The sequence below is a fragment of the Crocodylus porosus genome, unplaced genomic scaffold (assembly GCF_001723895.1).
Source record: "Crocodylus porosus isolate Cpor-Errol unplaced genomic scaffold, CroPor_comp1, whole genome shotgun sequence".
In the NCBI taxonomy this organism is placed as follows: domain Eukaryota; kingdom Metazoa; phylum Chordata; order Crocodylia; family Crocodylidae; genus Crocodylus; species Crocodylus porosus.
This window is the reverse complement of record NW_017728886.1, coordinates 184,762,032-184,776,986: the sequence shown is the minus strand read 5'-3', so window position 1 is coordinate 184,776,986 and position 14,955 is coordinate 184,762,032. Positions and strand designations below refer to the sequence as shown.

General features: G+C 41.1%; 1 protein-coding gene across 2 annotated transcripts in view; it reads right to left on the bottom strand.

Annotated features, from left to right (window-relative positions):
* Positions 1-204: 204 nt before the first annotated feature.
* Positions 205-14,955, bottom strand: part of MYOM1 (myomesin 1) — a 103,199-nt gene continuing 88,448 nt past the window's right edge. For both annotated transcript variants that reach the window (XM_019546593.1, XM_019546602.1), the window contains 7 exons: positions 14,662-14,700; positions 14,463-14,568; positions 12,357-12,520; positions 10,639-10,675; positions 10,318-10,340; positions 8,291-8,346; positions 205-1,148 (listed from right to left, as the gene is read on the bottom strand). In XM_019546593.1, the coding sequence (XP_019402138.1) occupies positions 852-1,148; positions 8,291-8,346; positions 10,318-10,340; positions 10,639-10,675; positions 12,357-12,520; positions 14,463-14,568; positions 14,662-14,700 (722 nt within the window). In that variant the 3' untranslated portion in view covers positions 205-851. The remainder of the gene's footprint in view (positions 1,149-8,290; positions 8,347-10,317; positions 10,341-10,638; positions 10,676-12,356; positions 12,521-14,462; positions 14,569-14,661; positions 14,701-14,955) is intronic.

Here is a 14,955-nt window from a genome sequence, read left to right as displayed (position 1 = left end):
TGAAATCAAGTGTTATTATTATTATTTAGATTTACTTGAGCTTAAACTTAGGAAATTTCTTAAGTATTTGGCAAAATTGCTGAAGCTGGTGATGACTGGCACTGAAATGTGGGGAGTGGAAGATTATTGTGGCCAAAAGGAGTTATGAAAATGCAGGCTATCGTGAACAACCAGTGACCAATAAAACAAGACAGTGAAACAAGGTGGAGGTAGAGATGAAAGAACTGTGATACATTTATTCATAAACATTGAGGAGGGTTCATACACTTTTGCTGACATGATCACACATTAACGTTATAGGAACACATACAACAAATTCATTGGTTTAGCATCTTCAGCCTGATTTTTCATTTACATTATAGCCCCTTTACAGCACTAAGTATAACCAAACTCTTAAGTGGTTCCTTCACTTCCAAAGCACGTAAAGGAGATTCAGGACCTCTTTTACTCATACCTATATTATTCTATGATTTATTCCATGTAGACTACTTTATCAAAGTCTGAAAAAAAGTCTAAATTGCTGCTCAAAAAACCATCTCCTTTAGCCTAGAACATTCTTAATCTTTTCAGTCACTTCATTGGTTACCTCCCATGAAACACTTCCTTAATCTTTTTGTTTTGAAAAAAATTGCAAAAAGAAGCCATTTGAGATTAATAGTAAACGAATGGTGTTTGAAGATTAATTAGCAAAGGCACCACTTTGCTTCATGTAAAAGAAGTAGTAAATACACCAGTGAAGTCAGTGGAAAGGTCAAGACCCTCTACTATGCATAAAATAATTTGCACACATGGATTATGTCAGTGTTTATTATTTAATCTCTCCTCTATTCCTTTGCTTTCTACTCTTAAATTCACACTTTCTTTTTCTTAGCTCCTGTAATGTGCTCAGGGTAAGGTATGGTACCTTCTTCTTCAGGTATGAATACACTTACAGTGAAATCACTTGTCTCTGTGCCGTATTTATTTTTCACCAGAAGGGCATATTTTCCCGAGTCGACTGTGCTGACAGCAGTAATGGTGAAACTGGCACATTTTCCAGCTTCATATTTCAGGATGCAATGGTCATCTGCTGTGAATGTTTTCTCGTTCTTCAGCCATGTGATCTCTGGGGTGGGATCTCCCCAGACATTACAAGTAAGATTAAGTGCCTGTAGCAAATGTACAAAGGATTATTGTTAACAGATATTTGTTTACATCCATATTGACAAATAGTTCCCAGAAAGTCCCTTCTTTGCTGCTTTCTATTAAAAAATGGATGCAAGGATCCAAGATCAGTAATGTTTTGCTATAGCCTGATGTGTTACCAAGGAAAAGAAACATAAAAAATTAAAAACCTTCAGTATTTCACAGATCTTTGCCATTTCTTTCATGATCATTACTACTGTTCTCTCTCTCTCTCTCTCTCTCTCACTGTTGTTTAATACCTGTTTAGGCATTAGTAGCATTTGAACATTAGGCCTTAAGCAAGTGTTTGAAAACTGTCAAATGGATTTATTTGCATGATGTATATGCATGATGAACATGCTGCAGGAATATTGAAGGCAAATCTATCATAATGATCTAAATAATGATTAAGCATTAAGACACTTAAATTAATTTGTTTGCTTTAAGAACTCTCTGAGCTACCACCTGACAGCCTCATCTACACAGTGCATTAAGCTATTTTACAGACACAATTAGTATATAGCATCCAACTGCTAAAATTTTAAATATGTGATTGGCACTAAGCATCAGAACTCCTTCAACCAGTGGTGACACTTAGGGGGTGCATGTGCACCCCCTGAGAGCGCTGGTGCACCCCCTGACAGGCTGTGCTCCTCACTTAAGCAATGGGCAGGGGGCAGGTGGGAGTGCCAGTGCCCCCATTGCAAGTGCTCGCTGGGGAGTGGGAGCTCTGGATGAAGTGGTGTGGCCACTTCCCAGTCAGCGCAATCAGCTCCAGGGTGAGTGAGATCAGCTGACGCTCTTCCGATCTCCCCTGGTCGGTAAGACTGGCTGCAGGGTGATTCCCCCTCAGTCACTGACTGGTCACTGGGGGGGGCATATGCCCCCTGACTAAGGTGGCACCATGCCTTTAATGCTTCAGTCTTTTTCAATACCAACCCCAAAATACACACACACAAGATTGCCAGATATTAAATATTGCCTTCACCACGCAGACTGAATTTGACCCTTTCATAGTTCGTAGGGTCAGAAGGGACCTGAGCAGATCATCAAGTCTGACCCCCTGCCATGGCAGGAAAGAGTACTGGGGTCAAATGAGGTGTTCATCTAGCCTCCTCTTAAAGACCCCCAGGGTAGGAGCCAGCACCACTTCTCTTGGAAGTTGGTTCCAGATCCTAGCCGCCCTGACAGTGAAGTAGCACCTCCTGATATCTAGCCTAAATCTACCCTCTGCCAACTTATGACTGTTATTTCTTGTCACTCCTGGCAGTGCTCAGGGGAACAGAGACTCCTCCGATGCCTGCTGGTCCCCTCTGACTAGTTTGTAAGCAACCACTAGTTCTCCCTTCAACCTTCTCTTGTGGAGGCTGAACAGGTTCAGGTCCCCTAGCCTCTCCTTGGGCGCTACTGCCCCCTGATCATGTGAGTGGCCCTCCTCTGGACCCTCTCCATGTTGTCCACATCCCTCTTGAATTGCGGCGCCCAGAACTGGACGCAGTACTCCAACTGTGGCCTGACCAGTGCTGCATAGACAGGGAGGATCACCTCCTTGGACCTGCTTGAGATGCATCTGTTGATGTATGACAAGGTGCGGTTGGCCTTCCCGACTGTGTCCCCACACTCTTGGCCCAAGTTCATTTTGCCATCAATAATGACTCCAAGATCCTTTTTGCTTCTGCACTGACCCTTAAGTATTAAAGAATTCTAATATTATAAAAGCCTAAGTCTGTCTGTCTGTAATGCTTTATTCACACTCTGATTGGCCAATCAGCGTGAAATGTTCTGACAGAAGGCAGCCTGCCACCGTGATGGTGGGGACCCAGGGGACACAGGGGCTGGCCTTACCCCCCGCCCTTGCTCCCTAGAGGTGGTGACAACACAGAGTAGACAGAAGGAGTGGGCAAGGCTAGCAGGGCTAGCCTTGCCCCCCACTGCCCTGCTCCCTGCAGGTAATGTGGGGTGGGGGAACAGCGGCCCTGACCCAATGCAACCACAGCAGCAGCTGGTGGAGGGAAAGAGTGGGCCTCCTTCCCCCCTTGGGCCTGGGCCCACTCCTTCGCCACTCCCCTCCCCGCATTGGCCTTGAACCCACTCCTGCTGTGGGGGGTAGAGGGGGAGGAGTGGGTGCACCATGATGTCAGTGGTGACAGTGGGGCCAGGAACAGGCCTGAATGGAGGAGGCCTGGGCCTCCATTCCTGCCTGCTCCCCCCACCCCATCATTCTTGATGGGCAATTGGCTAATTATTAAAATAAAGGCAAATAATGTACGGATATTAACAGAATGAAGGCTCTCACAACTGGAGTGAATGCTGCTTCCTCCATTTGAGATGAAGGATCCCCCAGGAGGGGAACCTTATTTTTTCTATGAATACTGCTTTTAGCAAGAGTTATGGAGCAGGGTGTTATCCAACCTGATTAAGTGCCACCTCTGCTGAGAGATATTGTTCAGAATAATCCTGAAACTAGGGATAGAAGGGGAGGGGAGATTGCCATTCTTCACAAGGTAAATTTGAATAATGAATGGATTCCCTTATACATATTTTATAAGTAAAAAAAAAAAAGGCAAAATTAGTCAGGTTATTCTGTCTGAATTCATGAATCAGCTATCTACATCCTTGTTTCCAACTCTGCTCAGAAGCAGGTGAATACAGGCACTGTAAAAATCTAGGATTGTAAGCATGTCTAACTTTTCCTTCAGTGCTTAGCTATCCCAGTTAGCAGGCATTAGCCCTTCTCTTGAGCCTGGTGCATGGAACAAAACTCTCTAAAAAGCTATAAAAATGGTGTGCATGTTCAGGATACTTATTGCCAAGGTATAACTTTAATTCTGAATATGGGTGGGTTGAGCGAGAAATGGAGCATGAGCAACGTCTGGTTCCTAGGCTAACTATTTCCTCTTCCTTCCCTATGTGTAGTTGCTTCTTACTAAGCTTTAAAAAAATCCAGCTTTATCAAGCTTTCCAAAGACAAGATACAAGAATAAAATATCAAAATAAAGTATATTGTGTCTTGTTAGAAGAACTCACAAAAGTGAACTCCATGGAATACAGCGTAAGTACAAAAAGTAGGGGTTACGTGATACTTAAGTGATCATCAGTCCTTGCACTGGAGCTCTGTACTTGGGGAAATTTATCTCTACAGAGCTAAATCCTTCAGTTAGAGGTATCCTCTTCTTTGGAACAGGAAAATGCATCATTTTATCAATTGTATCTATACTGTATTTGCCATATAACTGTGGTACATTGTTCTAAATTTAAAACACAATCTAGTTTTATTTCAAATTTGGTTTGAAGGTAGAGGGAATTATATCCAAGGAAACAGTAGGATTAGGATGGGGTGAAGGGCTGGGATAAGAAAACAAGAAAATGGGTAGAGGTGAAATATAATCTTTCCCCACAAAAAAGCACTTGACTACAGCAGGCCACAGTGCAGTAAATTCCTAGAGAAGCAAAACCAAAAACACACAAGATATAAAATAGAAACAAGAGAAAGAAAAAAAAATTCCTCCTCTCAAAACTATTCATCTTGGTATGAACAAATGGAAAGTGCAGACTCTGGACATCAGCAGTCAAAGCCTGCTGAAAATGACCCCTATCTATTTTTCTGGAGCAGCTGCGGTTGATGATAAGTGGGGCTCTTCACCCTGTCCTCTCAATCGTATGCCATAAAGTAAACATGTTTTTGACAATGAAATCAGCATATTGTTCCAATCTGATTAAACAGCTGAAAAGAGAAAAAACTCTTATTTCTCCTTCATGTTCAAGCTCAGCCAGGTCTGTCTCTAACATTGCTACACAATCTAACAGGCCACTGATCAATACTGATCAGGGGTCTACCACTGTAAGATCCTAACGGGCTGATATCAATGACACACATGTATCAGAGGCATTATTCAAACCCTAACAGTGAGAAAACATGCCAATTTTCCCTAATTCAGTGCAACACACCAGAAACAATAACACTTTTCTTCTTCAAATCTTTCCTTCAAATATTTCATTTTGTTTAGCCTTACATCACCAATCCTCTCTTTGGTATTGTGTTCACATTGTCATGCATTAACTGTTTATTATTTGCGTTTTGTCTCTGCATGAAAAAATAAGTCTTAGGGCCTTGTTACACCTTACACTGTGAGCTGCACTGTGTTCCGTGTTAGTGCTAGTTCAAGTTTGAAGCAGTCACACTTCAGTAGGGGCCTGGAGGACTGAAAGGTAAGAATCCCCCACACTCCCATTCTGCCCTTTCCCCCTGTCCTCCCCCATCCCCCCCCGGCTTCCTCTCCTGCCCCCACTCCAACTCCATCCCCACATACTTGTAGCTGCCTGGCTGCCTGTCCCAGGGGAATCAGGCAGAGAAGGGTTAACTTGTCTACCCAGCTGCTGTTGCCTGACTGCTGCTCTTCTTGAGGCTGAGTCCTTATAATTCAGTATGAAGATGGTAAGATCTCTGGCCATTTTGATATCATCTGGAGGGAATTTCCATAATTGTGGGCCTACTGCCAAGAAGGTCTGATCCCTTGTGTGTAATGGTACATCTGTCTGTTTTGGGTATTTTTACTGCTTGGGGAAGGACCCTTATTTACCAATGTGTTCATAAAGCAGTATGTACCACTACAGGATTTCAGAAATCACTGATGATAAGACCAGGCCAAATCCTTATATCTGTGTTCCAGTTTCATGTGCAAATGCCCTAGCCTATTCCTGTTGGGGACATTAGCTTCTTTCTTCAGTGTTCCCCTCCAAGGAACCTTCTGGGCCTGTCTACTTGTGAATGTATGCATACCTAAACTTAATGCACCTTAGCCTAAGGCACATTAAAGTGGTTTAGGCATGTGTCTACATGTTCATACCTTAAGGCACCTTAATGCAGATTGGTGGGTGTTTGCAACCTGGGCTGGGCAGCACCCTGGACAGCCCCCTCATATGTACAGCAGTGCTAGGGCCTGCAGGCAGTGGGTGGGTGCCACGCTGGAAAATGGCTGGGGGCAGCACAAACGATGACTGCATTCCTGGCTGGGGAATGCAGAGAAAGATGCAGAGCATGCCCAGGGGCCCTGGGGTCTGTCAGCACCACGTGTAGGGCCGCAGTCACTGGACTGTAGCCAGAGACAGCTTGGCTCCAAGCAAAGAGAAGGCGCGCCTGAACCCCCAGGCCATGTCTAGAGACTTGAGGCAGCTGTACCCAATGCTGGGCCAGCATTGTTCCAATACACCTGATGGTGCCATAAAGCCTGCAGCAGTGCAGCCCAATGCTGGCTGAGGCAGCTGGCCTGGATGCAATCAGCCTGGCCCCAGCTCAACCCCCTCCCTGCGTTCCTGCCTTCCCAGCATCAGTCAAGAGTGGGCTGGGCCCAAGCCTGCTGCTGCTGGGTACCACCAAGAAGAAGCAGCGACTTGGGACTTAGTCCCAAGTCAGTTGGCACACTGACAGGTACCACTGGTGCTGGAACCACTGCTCTAGTGTCTGCACCTCAGAGGACAATACCTGCCACTTCTTGGCAGCATTTGGCGGTAGCACAGGGCCCTGCAGGCTCAACTCCGGCCCACTCAGTTGACATACACAGCATTAAGGTGTCTGTGCAGAGTAAGGAACAAGTATTTGGGTCTGAGATGAGAGATCTCCAAAGAGACCCATGATCTTGAAGAATGTAGCCCAAGCAAAGCATTCTCTGTTTGAGTCTTTATTTTTATTTATTTATTGGTAATAGGTTTTGTCCTATCATTTAGGAATAGAATTTTGAATAAAACGTTGTCAGAGACTTTTCTTATTTTTGGACATGCCCTGGCAGCGTACAATGAAAAGTTTGTACTATATTAACCATAAATTTTTTAAAAGCAGTATACCCCTTAGGAGCGCTACACTGCTCCTGGGCAAAAAAGGGGATAAAAATGACTTTCAATAAATTCATTATTATAGGGTCATGGATATCCTTGCTGGGACTTTAGTGCCCCAATCTTTCACAAAAACACAGGTGTCTTTATGGTTGGGGCAATGCATGTCTGCAGAAGCCTTTGCAGCTTGCTTTTTTATAATATGAAATGATTGCACTTTCGCTCACTCACTCTCAATCTCGCTCTTTCTCTCCCCACACACATAATCACTGCATTTTGCTTTAGAAATACTCATCTATTCTCACTTAATTTCAACCCTCTTCTGGCAAAGAACTCTCAGTTGATGTAACCAGCTGAGCTTTTGCTCCATATCAGAATCTTATCTCTGAGTAAAAACAATTATTTTAGCTGAAAATCTGCAAAATGATTTATTCTTCCTCTGGACAGTTCCTATTCTGTTGCAATTTTTAAAAGTCTTTGAGGACTTCTTATCCCCTACGTATTTTCCTTAACTGATAGTAACCTATGAAAAAGGAGTTGTGTGGTACCTGTCTCTCTTGAGAATGCTAAGATGTGCTATTATTCATGAGACAAAGCAGTTTAGGACATTAGATTTCCAATATTTCCCTTCAATTCACATTAAAATATTTTTGCCCTGTTTTTTCTCATTGTTAGATCAACACTGAGGATCTGGAAAGCACTCTTACTGTCCTTGTCAAGAAAAAAATCATTCCCATAACAGAGTTTCTTCTTTTAGAGTGCATACCTTCAGTTCACATGTGATTGTCACCTATATTTTGAAGTTCTTAACACAGCCCGTGATAGAGAAAGGAGAAAAGGTGCTGCTCCATCTTTTGATCATTACTGAACATATTTGTAGATCTTCAGCAGGAAAGACAATTGTGAACCAGACCATGCACCTAATCAGGCTTTGTACTTTTTGGTAAAATTGATTTCATTAGGACTTGATGGAACCCAGTGGAGAGCTGATAAAAACCAGGAATGCAGTGTTGGTAAATGATTATTAGACATGAACAGGTTTCTTGGGTAGTGAGAGTCATTCCCAAGAACTACTACAGCAGCATTCCCTACATGGACCTTATTCCTCCAGTGAGCAGTCTTTGGCCCAAACTGTGTTATATTAATATAAATCCAAAGTAACCCCATAAGTACAAAAGACTGAAATTTAATAAATAATACAACAGATACTTTAGATGAAACTTTAACATGGAATCTTTCTCTAAATGGTAGCAAAGTTGGTTAGCTGCTATGTAAAGTTTCAGTTAATTTACTGTACCTTGCCCTCCTGGATGGTGACAACATCGGGCAAACCTCCAAGTACGCGGGCACGATCTGAAAATACACAAATACAGTTTCCTTTAATGTCTACACAATCAACTCTGTCCCAGATTTTGTTTCCTCCAGCACTTTTCTTTTATCCTGTTTTTGTACAAGTTGTCCCTGGCATATGCAAATGATGAAAGATATTCAGTATTCCTAGCACACCAGTTGTAAAATGGCAAATCTTCTGCAAAAGCCACATGTTAATATCTGTCACCTACTCAGTAAAATTGAAGCATAGGCCTTTGCTTGCAGTTACCTCTGATGAGTTTGGTATGAATACTGGATATACAAACAATGTAAAAGTGTTCGGCTCAATTTTTCTAAATTTCCAGAGTAAACAGCAATTCTGTGTTTTCAAAAGAGATGAGTTAAAGCCTGTAGAAGAGACTCTGAAGTGGATATTAAGGCTCTGATCTAAATACAAAGACAGATTCTGATTTCAGTTACGCTGTCTGGAATAATTACATTAACTTCATTGGAGTTTCTTTGGATTTATACACGTGTAAATGAGATCAGAATCTAGCCTGATTTATTTTAGTTTCAAAACCCTACTTCAATCCCATACAGCTAAAACCATGCCCAGTGCACACAGTTGTTTGCTACAGCTATTCTAGGAAGTGGAGTAAAGTTTTGTTAGTTGCAGCTCTTGATCTTGTAGCAACACATGATGCTTTTCCCTTTAGCTTAGTTGTTGTTCATCACCTTGTAAAATATGGACTCTGTCAAAAATAATCTTTTGAAAAAGAGTTGGCAGTGTAGGGCTTGGGCCAAACTCTATTATGTGATATGCTCCCTCCCTACTCCCCACATCCAACTAGAGTATAGCTTGAAAAGACCACTCAGTGCTCAGTATGATTACTGGTCATCACATTGGCTGTGGGTGGTGGTGGCAGTGGTGGGGACTGCTAATTTCCTATGAACCTGCAGGAGGTGGGAAGGTGGGGTTAGGGGCCCAGATCACAACATATTCATTATACTTCGTTGTCTTTTCAGATTCTACCCGTCTGCATCATTTCTTTGTGGAAAAGAAAGATGCAGGAAGTGGGGAGAATTTGCTAAAATATTTCAAACCCCAAAAGCTTGCTAAGAAAGCTTTAAACCTGAAAGTTTGTTAAGAAAAATGTTTACAACTATTTAGTTGGTCTAATAAAAGATATCAGATTTACCCAAAGAACCTTGTTTGCCTATGTCCTTAGACCAGGGGTGGGCAAAATGCGGACCCCCCAGGCCATTCTATCCGGCCCATGGGGCCCCTAACAATTTTAGAAAATTAATATTTATCTGCCCTGGGCTGCCTGTCATGCGGCCCTCGATGGCTTGCCAAAACTCAGTAAGTGGCCCTCTGCCCAAAATAATGGCCCACCCCTGGCTACAACCTATGCCCCTCTAAAATGTTTAATTCATCTGTTGTACTCCATACATCTTTATATAAGACAGGATGCCTAGAGAGCTTAGTCCTTGTAGTCAATGTATAATGGCTTTATTCATGGAATTAATTACTGTTTATGAACAGCGGAATTAATTACTAAATATGTTTTTCTTAACTGAGATTAGGGTTTTTTAATATATATATGTCAAGAAATTCAAAATGTTACTTTCAGAGAGGCAGTGACTTTGGCCCATTATACATAATATTATGTGATGTGAAAACATTTACCACATGGGATAATTCAACAGCAATTGAACAATGTCCTTCCTTCATATCAAAGTTACTTTTGCTTAGAGAAGGCAAAGAAATTTCAACCTGAAGCTAATCTGGCAATAAAAACAAGCAAAAGCTGCAAAAGTCAACTTATTTATAATAATATTGGAATTAGTTAAATATTATCATGCCAGTCATGGAAAAAAATCCATTTTTCTATGGTATTAGGATAAACTAATTCTGTCTGTCTGTCTGTCACACACAGTTTCAATTCACAGTGCTAAGGAAACCAATCATAAACAATTTATGAAAATCACTGTAAAAGACAGTCCACTTACTTTTCTCTGCAATGGCAGCTAGCCTGTAGTTGAGGGGGAAAAAAAATTCCAATTTTATTTTAAGTTAATTTAGGTTGACTAAGCATGGTTAAGCTTTGTAAGTGCTTTTAATCAGTTAAAGAAATTTTCTACAGAGTACATCACTTGCTAATTTTGCTTGTTCCTTATCAATAGAGTCATAACTTTCCATTGACCTTATTACAACCAAGATCTGGTCCAAAGTCTTTTTTAACATCAGTACAAAATGAACACTACTATATTTTCCCTCTTCTTGAGCACCATTATTGTATTTAAATGACACTTGTTATAAGTAATACTTACTTTAACCTCTGGAATTCAGCATAGGCTTCATCAAATGCTTTAAAAAGAAAAATAATGTTAAGGGTACGTTCATAAACAGTCATCATAGAACAATAGCTTATAACTTATGTTGTAGCCAATAATTTGAAGATTAAAATTAACCCATTTGGTATCACGTAAGACAAAACAACCAGGTAACTTTACTTTGGTATTGTGTAAGACAAAACAACCAGGGATTTAATTAAATGAAAGGCTGATATATGTATATATATGCATCTCTTAAGGCACCTTAATGCAGATTGGTGGGTGAACGCATTTGCAGCCTGGGCTAGGCAGCACCCTGGACAGCCCCCTCATATGTACAGCAGTGCTAGGGCCTGCAGGCAGTGGGTGGGTGCCACGCTGGAAAATGGCTGGGGGCAGCACAAACAATGACAGTATTCTTGGCTGGGGAATGCAGAGAAAGATGCAGAGCATGTCCAGGGGCCATGGGGTCTGTCAGCACCTCGTGCAGGGCCGCAGTCACTGGACTGTAGCCAGAGGCAGCTTGGCTCTAAGCCAAGAGAGGGCGCGCCTGAACCCCCAGGCCATGTCTAGTGACTTGAGGCAGCTGTACCCAATGCTGGGCCAGCATTGTTCCAATACACCTGATGGTGCCATAAAGCCCGCGGCAGTTTAGCCAAGCAGTGCAGCCCAATGCCGGCTGAGGCAGTTGGCCTGGATATATATATATACATATAATAAATACAAAAGATCAGGCTTAAATGCAGAGAGCTGGAGAGACAGGCTGTGAGTATCCAACTAAAGCCACATCAGGAACAAAGCTACAACGTTTCAAGTTAATTATAGGTTACAAGATATTAACAAAATCTGTTTTTACAAGTACTTTTCACACCCAGTGCATGCAACCGGTCAAACAACAAAATATTTGGTGTTGACCTGAGGGAGCCAGCCCCATTTTTTTCTTTTAAGGAGAAGAAAAGAAACATTTTCACAGAAACTGAAAAACAGTAGAGAGGGGCAACAATGACTACTGTCAGATCATCCTATCGCTCAGAGCCTGCAGGCACAATGAAGCCTCAAGCATTGAGACAGCTCTGGAAGGAAAGATTGGAGCTTGGGAACAGCCACTGTATCATTGTTCCTCTTGAGATATAAGAGGTTTCTCAGTGGAACGCCATCCCAAGAATTAATCTACACTCTGCACCTGCTCTTCCCTATTCTTATTGCTGGTGAAAGTACCAACATAGAGAATTCTGAACAATGAGATCCTCTGTTTTTTTCATAGAAGAGCTATCACAGGGGAACAGCAGAGCAAAATTCTGCTTCTCTTCCTCCTCAATGTAGCTTATATTTGACTGGGTGTTGTTCAGTACATGCCCATTCAGCTACTCACCCTTTTTCTTAGAATGCCAATCAGTGTGAATAATATTGTGTTTTTTTGTAATGTGAACCAGAAACTGGATTTAAACTAAAAGAAAAGCTGTCATCTGACATTGAGACAAGCTAAAGCCTAAACTGTAATTCACTACTTGAGCACAAGTAAGCCAGGATCTTCCTTAATAAACAGTACCAGGCTGCTTAGGAGTAGCATAAGCATAACAAGAATTAAATCAGAAGAGTAGAATATCTTGCAGCACATAACAACCCACATATCTTAATGTAGCTTCTTTCTCAAATCCTGCACTGATTCAGAGATTACTTCCTGCACTGATTCAGAGATAGAGTGACTCTTTTACCTTGTCCAGAAAGATCCACCATCTTCGTGTGTGTCTTTTTACCATCAAAAATCTCCATTGTATATTTGCCCTTGTCATGTGGAGTTGGCTCATTGATCTGTAACCAGATCTGCTCCCCAGTGACACCAGTCTTAACTCTGTCTGTATATTTAATCTTGGCATCACTGAAAAATACAAAGCAAAATTAACCTTTCATTTTTATTCTACAGAAAAATGTGACACCTTTTTGGCTTCATTGTACCTATCTACAATACAGAATTTTAGGAAATGATTCCCAGGTGGCGCATGATGCTATATCGCCATAGCTCGTTGCTGCCTCGCTATAGTTCTACGGTGACATAGCTACTAAGAATAACCATGCACCACTGGGACAGAGAAGCTGTTAATGTACCATCATTTAGTACTTCCTAAAGCAAGTACTAAATGACAGCAAAGTAACAACTGCACCATACGGGCCAGGTGTAGGTGTGCCTACGGTTCTACATGACCAGAATAAATCAAAATTTGAAGCTTCTGAGGTCATATTCTTACCAGGGATTACACCATGCCAGGAAAGATGAGGGCTACCAGGGGTCTGAGGAAGGCATTTGTCTGTTTTACTTCCAACATTCACAAAGATCAAGACATGCATCTTCCATAACCAGACCTGAAGTTGTATATGTAAGTCAAGACCTATGGGTTATGGTGAGGAGCTCTGATTTTCACCATTTAACCCCACTGTACACCTCACTTACATATTTCCTTCTCAACACAGTTTATTCTTTGCTGAGGAAAAATATAGGATTGGAACTGGTCAGGACACAGGCCTGCAACAAATCTATTATTGTATTATTAATATATGCCTGGCTTAAAAACAGTTTGGCACTATGTCAGAATTTGGTCCTTTAAATCTCTTCATTTATCAGTGTATTCCTTCTACAAAAAAACATCCATTTACAAGCTTTCCTGTTATAAAGTTAATTGTCTGAGACAAGTGGGAAAACTATGTGTCAAAACAGATGCTCATTTCCCCTTCCTCCTTAAATAAATGCCTTGGGATATACTACAGGGTCAAGGAGAAATTTACTAGCATTTACTGGATTAATTCAATCTGTTCTAGTATCCAATTAGTTTCTAAAAACAAAACAGATACCTATAAATGAAAAAGTGCAACAAAGTGAGACCATGTGATATTAGCTTCCCATTATAAAATACGTAGAGTTCTCCAATATGAGGTTGAAAGTAGTGATGATGCCACTCCTGAGGAAAACCATTGGTTGTTATGACATCACTCTTACGCTACCTTCAATATTTCTGACAGTGTTGACTTGCTTTTCTGATCAGCACCAGTGCCTGTTAGTATAGCTATAATGGCAGAATATCTAATTAGCATTCTATGCCTGTCAGTTCCATACAGTTTTATTGAAAAATCAGTGATTGAGATCCCTTTTCATGACAAATTTCTTTTGTAACGACCAGAAGAGGAACAGCAATAATATTCATAATAGATTTTAAATAATCATAATTACTTACTCTAGTTTTCCCCGTGCTCCTCTATTCTGGCTGAAATCTTGGAGCTGTCTAAAAGATTTGGATACTCAGCTCCCATTAATTTTAATGGGAATTTGTCATTCAAATCCTTAAAGGCATTGAGAAAGACTAAGATTTTCAATACCTTGTTTAGGTCATAACATTATAAACTGTAGTGTAGGGAGAGTTTTTCACATTTTTGGAGTTTGCTGGTCTTTTAAAGATGAATTTACATATTGAAAGATTTAAAACACACCCATTTGTTCTATACCTTTAGTGTCCTTGCAATACTGTCAAGTGATAGACTACCTAACCTCTAGTGAGATGTGATATGCACCAACTTCACAAATGGAAGGCCAGTTAACATTATCTTCAAATTCCTCCTTCAGGCTGCTACAGTTAATGGATCTAATTCTTCTCTTTTCTCAGTTTCACACTGGTGTAATGCTATCAAATTCAGTAGCACTACAGTTGATTACATGGGCATAAATAAAAGGATAACTGAATCCAGTGCTTTTAACACATGAGTTTCTGCTGAATGTTTAAAAACAAAGAATTTACAGACAGCTGGCAAGCTCTTACTTGAGATGTACTTACTTGTGTGACCAGCTCACCCTCAGATCTTCTACATAATGACTAACAAAGGAGTATAATCTGATACCCTGTTCTGTGCTCTGGATTTTCAGTTCTGTTGCAGATAAAGCTGAAAAAAAGAGTATATGTTTAATACAACCCTACAACCATTCATGGCATGGCACAGTTAATCATTCATCTGAAGGAAGAATTAAATCCTTACCAATTATTCTACATACTTCATTCATCAGATCTGCAAAAGCTGTAGAAACAAAATCCAGAGATTGAGACTCAATGTTCCTTGCTCAGACATTCAGAAATGGGATAAAACTGGCTCTGGAGTATTTTGTCAAAAGAGTTCCTATTGAAATCTTGAGTTAACCTTTTAAAATGGACCAGTTACAAATGTAGTACAGCTACCTGTCTTGTCTTTTTCATGGCTTCGGGGTGTTATTTAACCCCTTCTGTGTTGAAGCCTGCTGCTGTACAATGCAGTAATATGCTTTTTTCTATATGT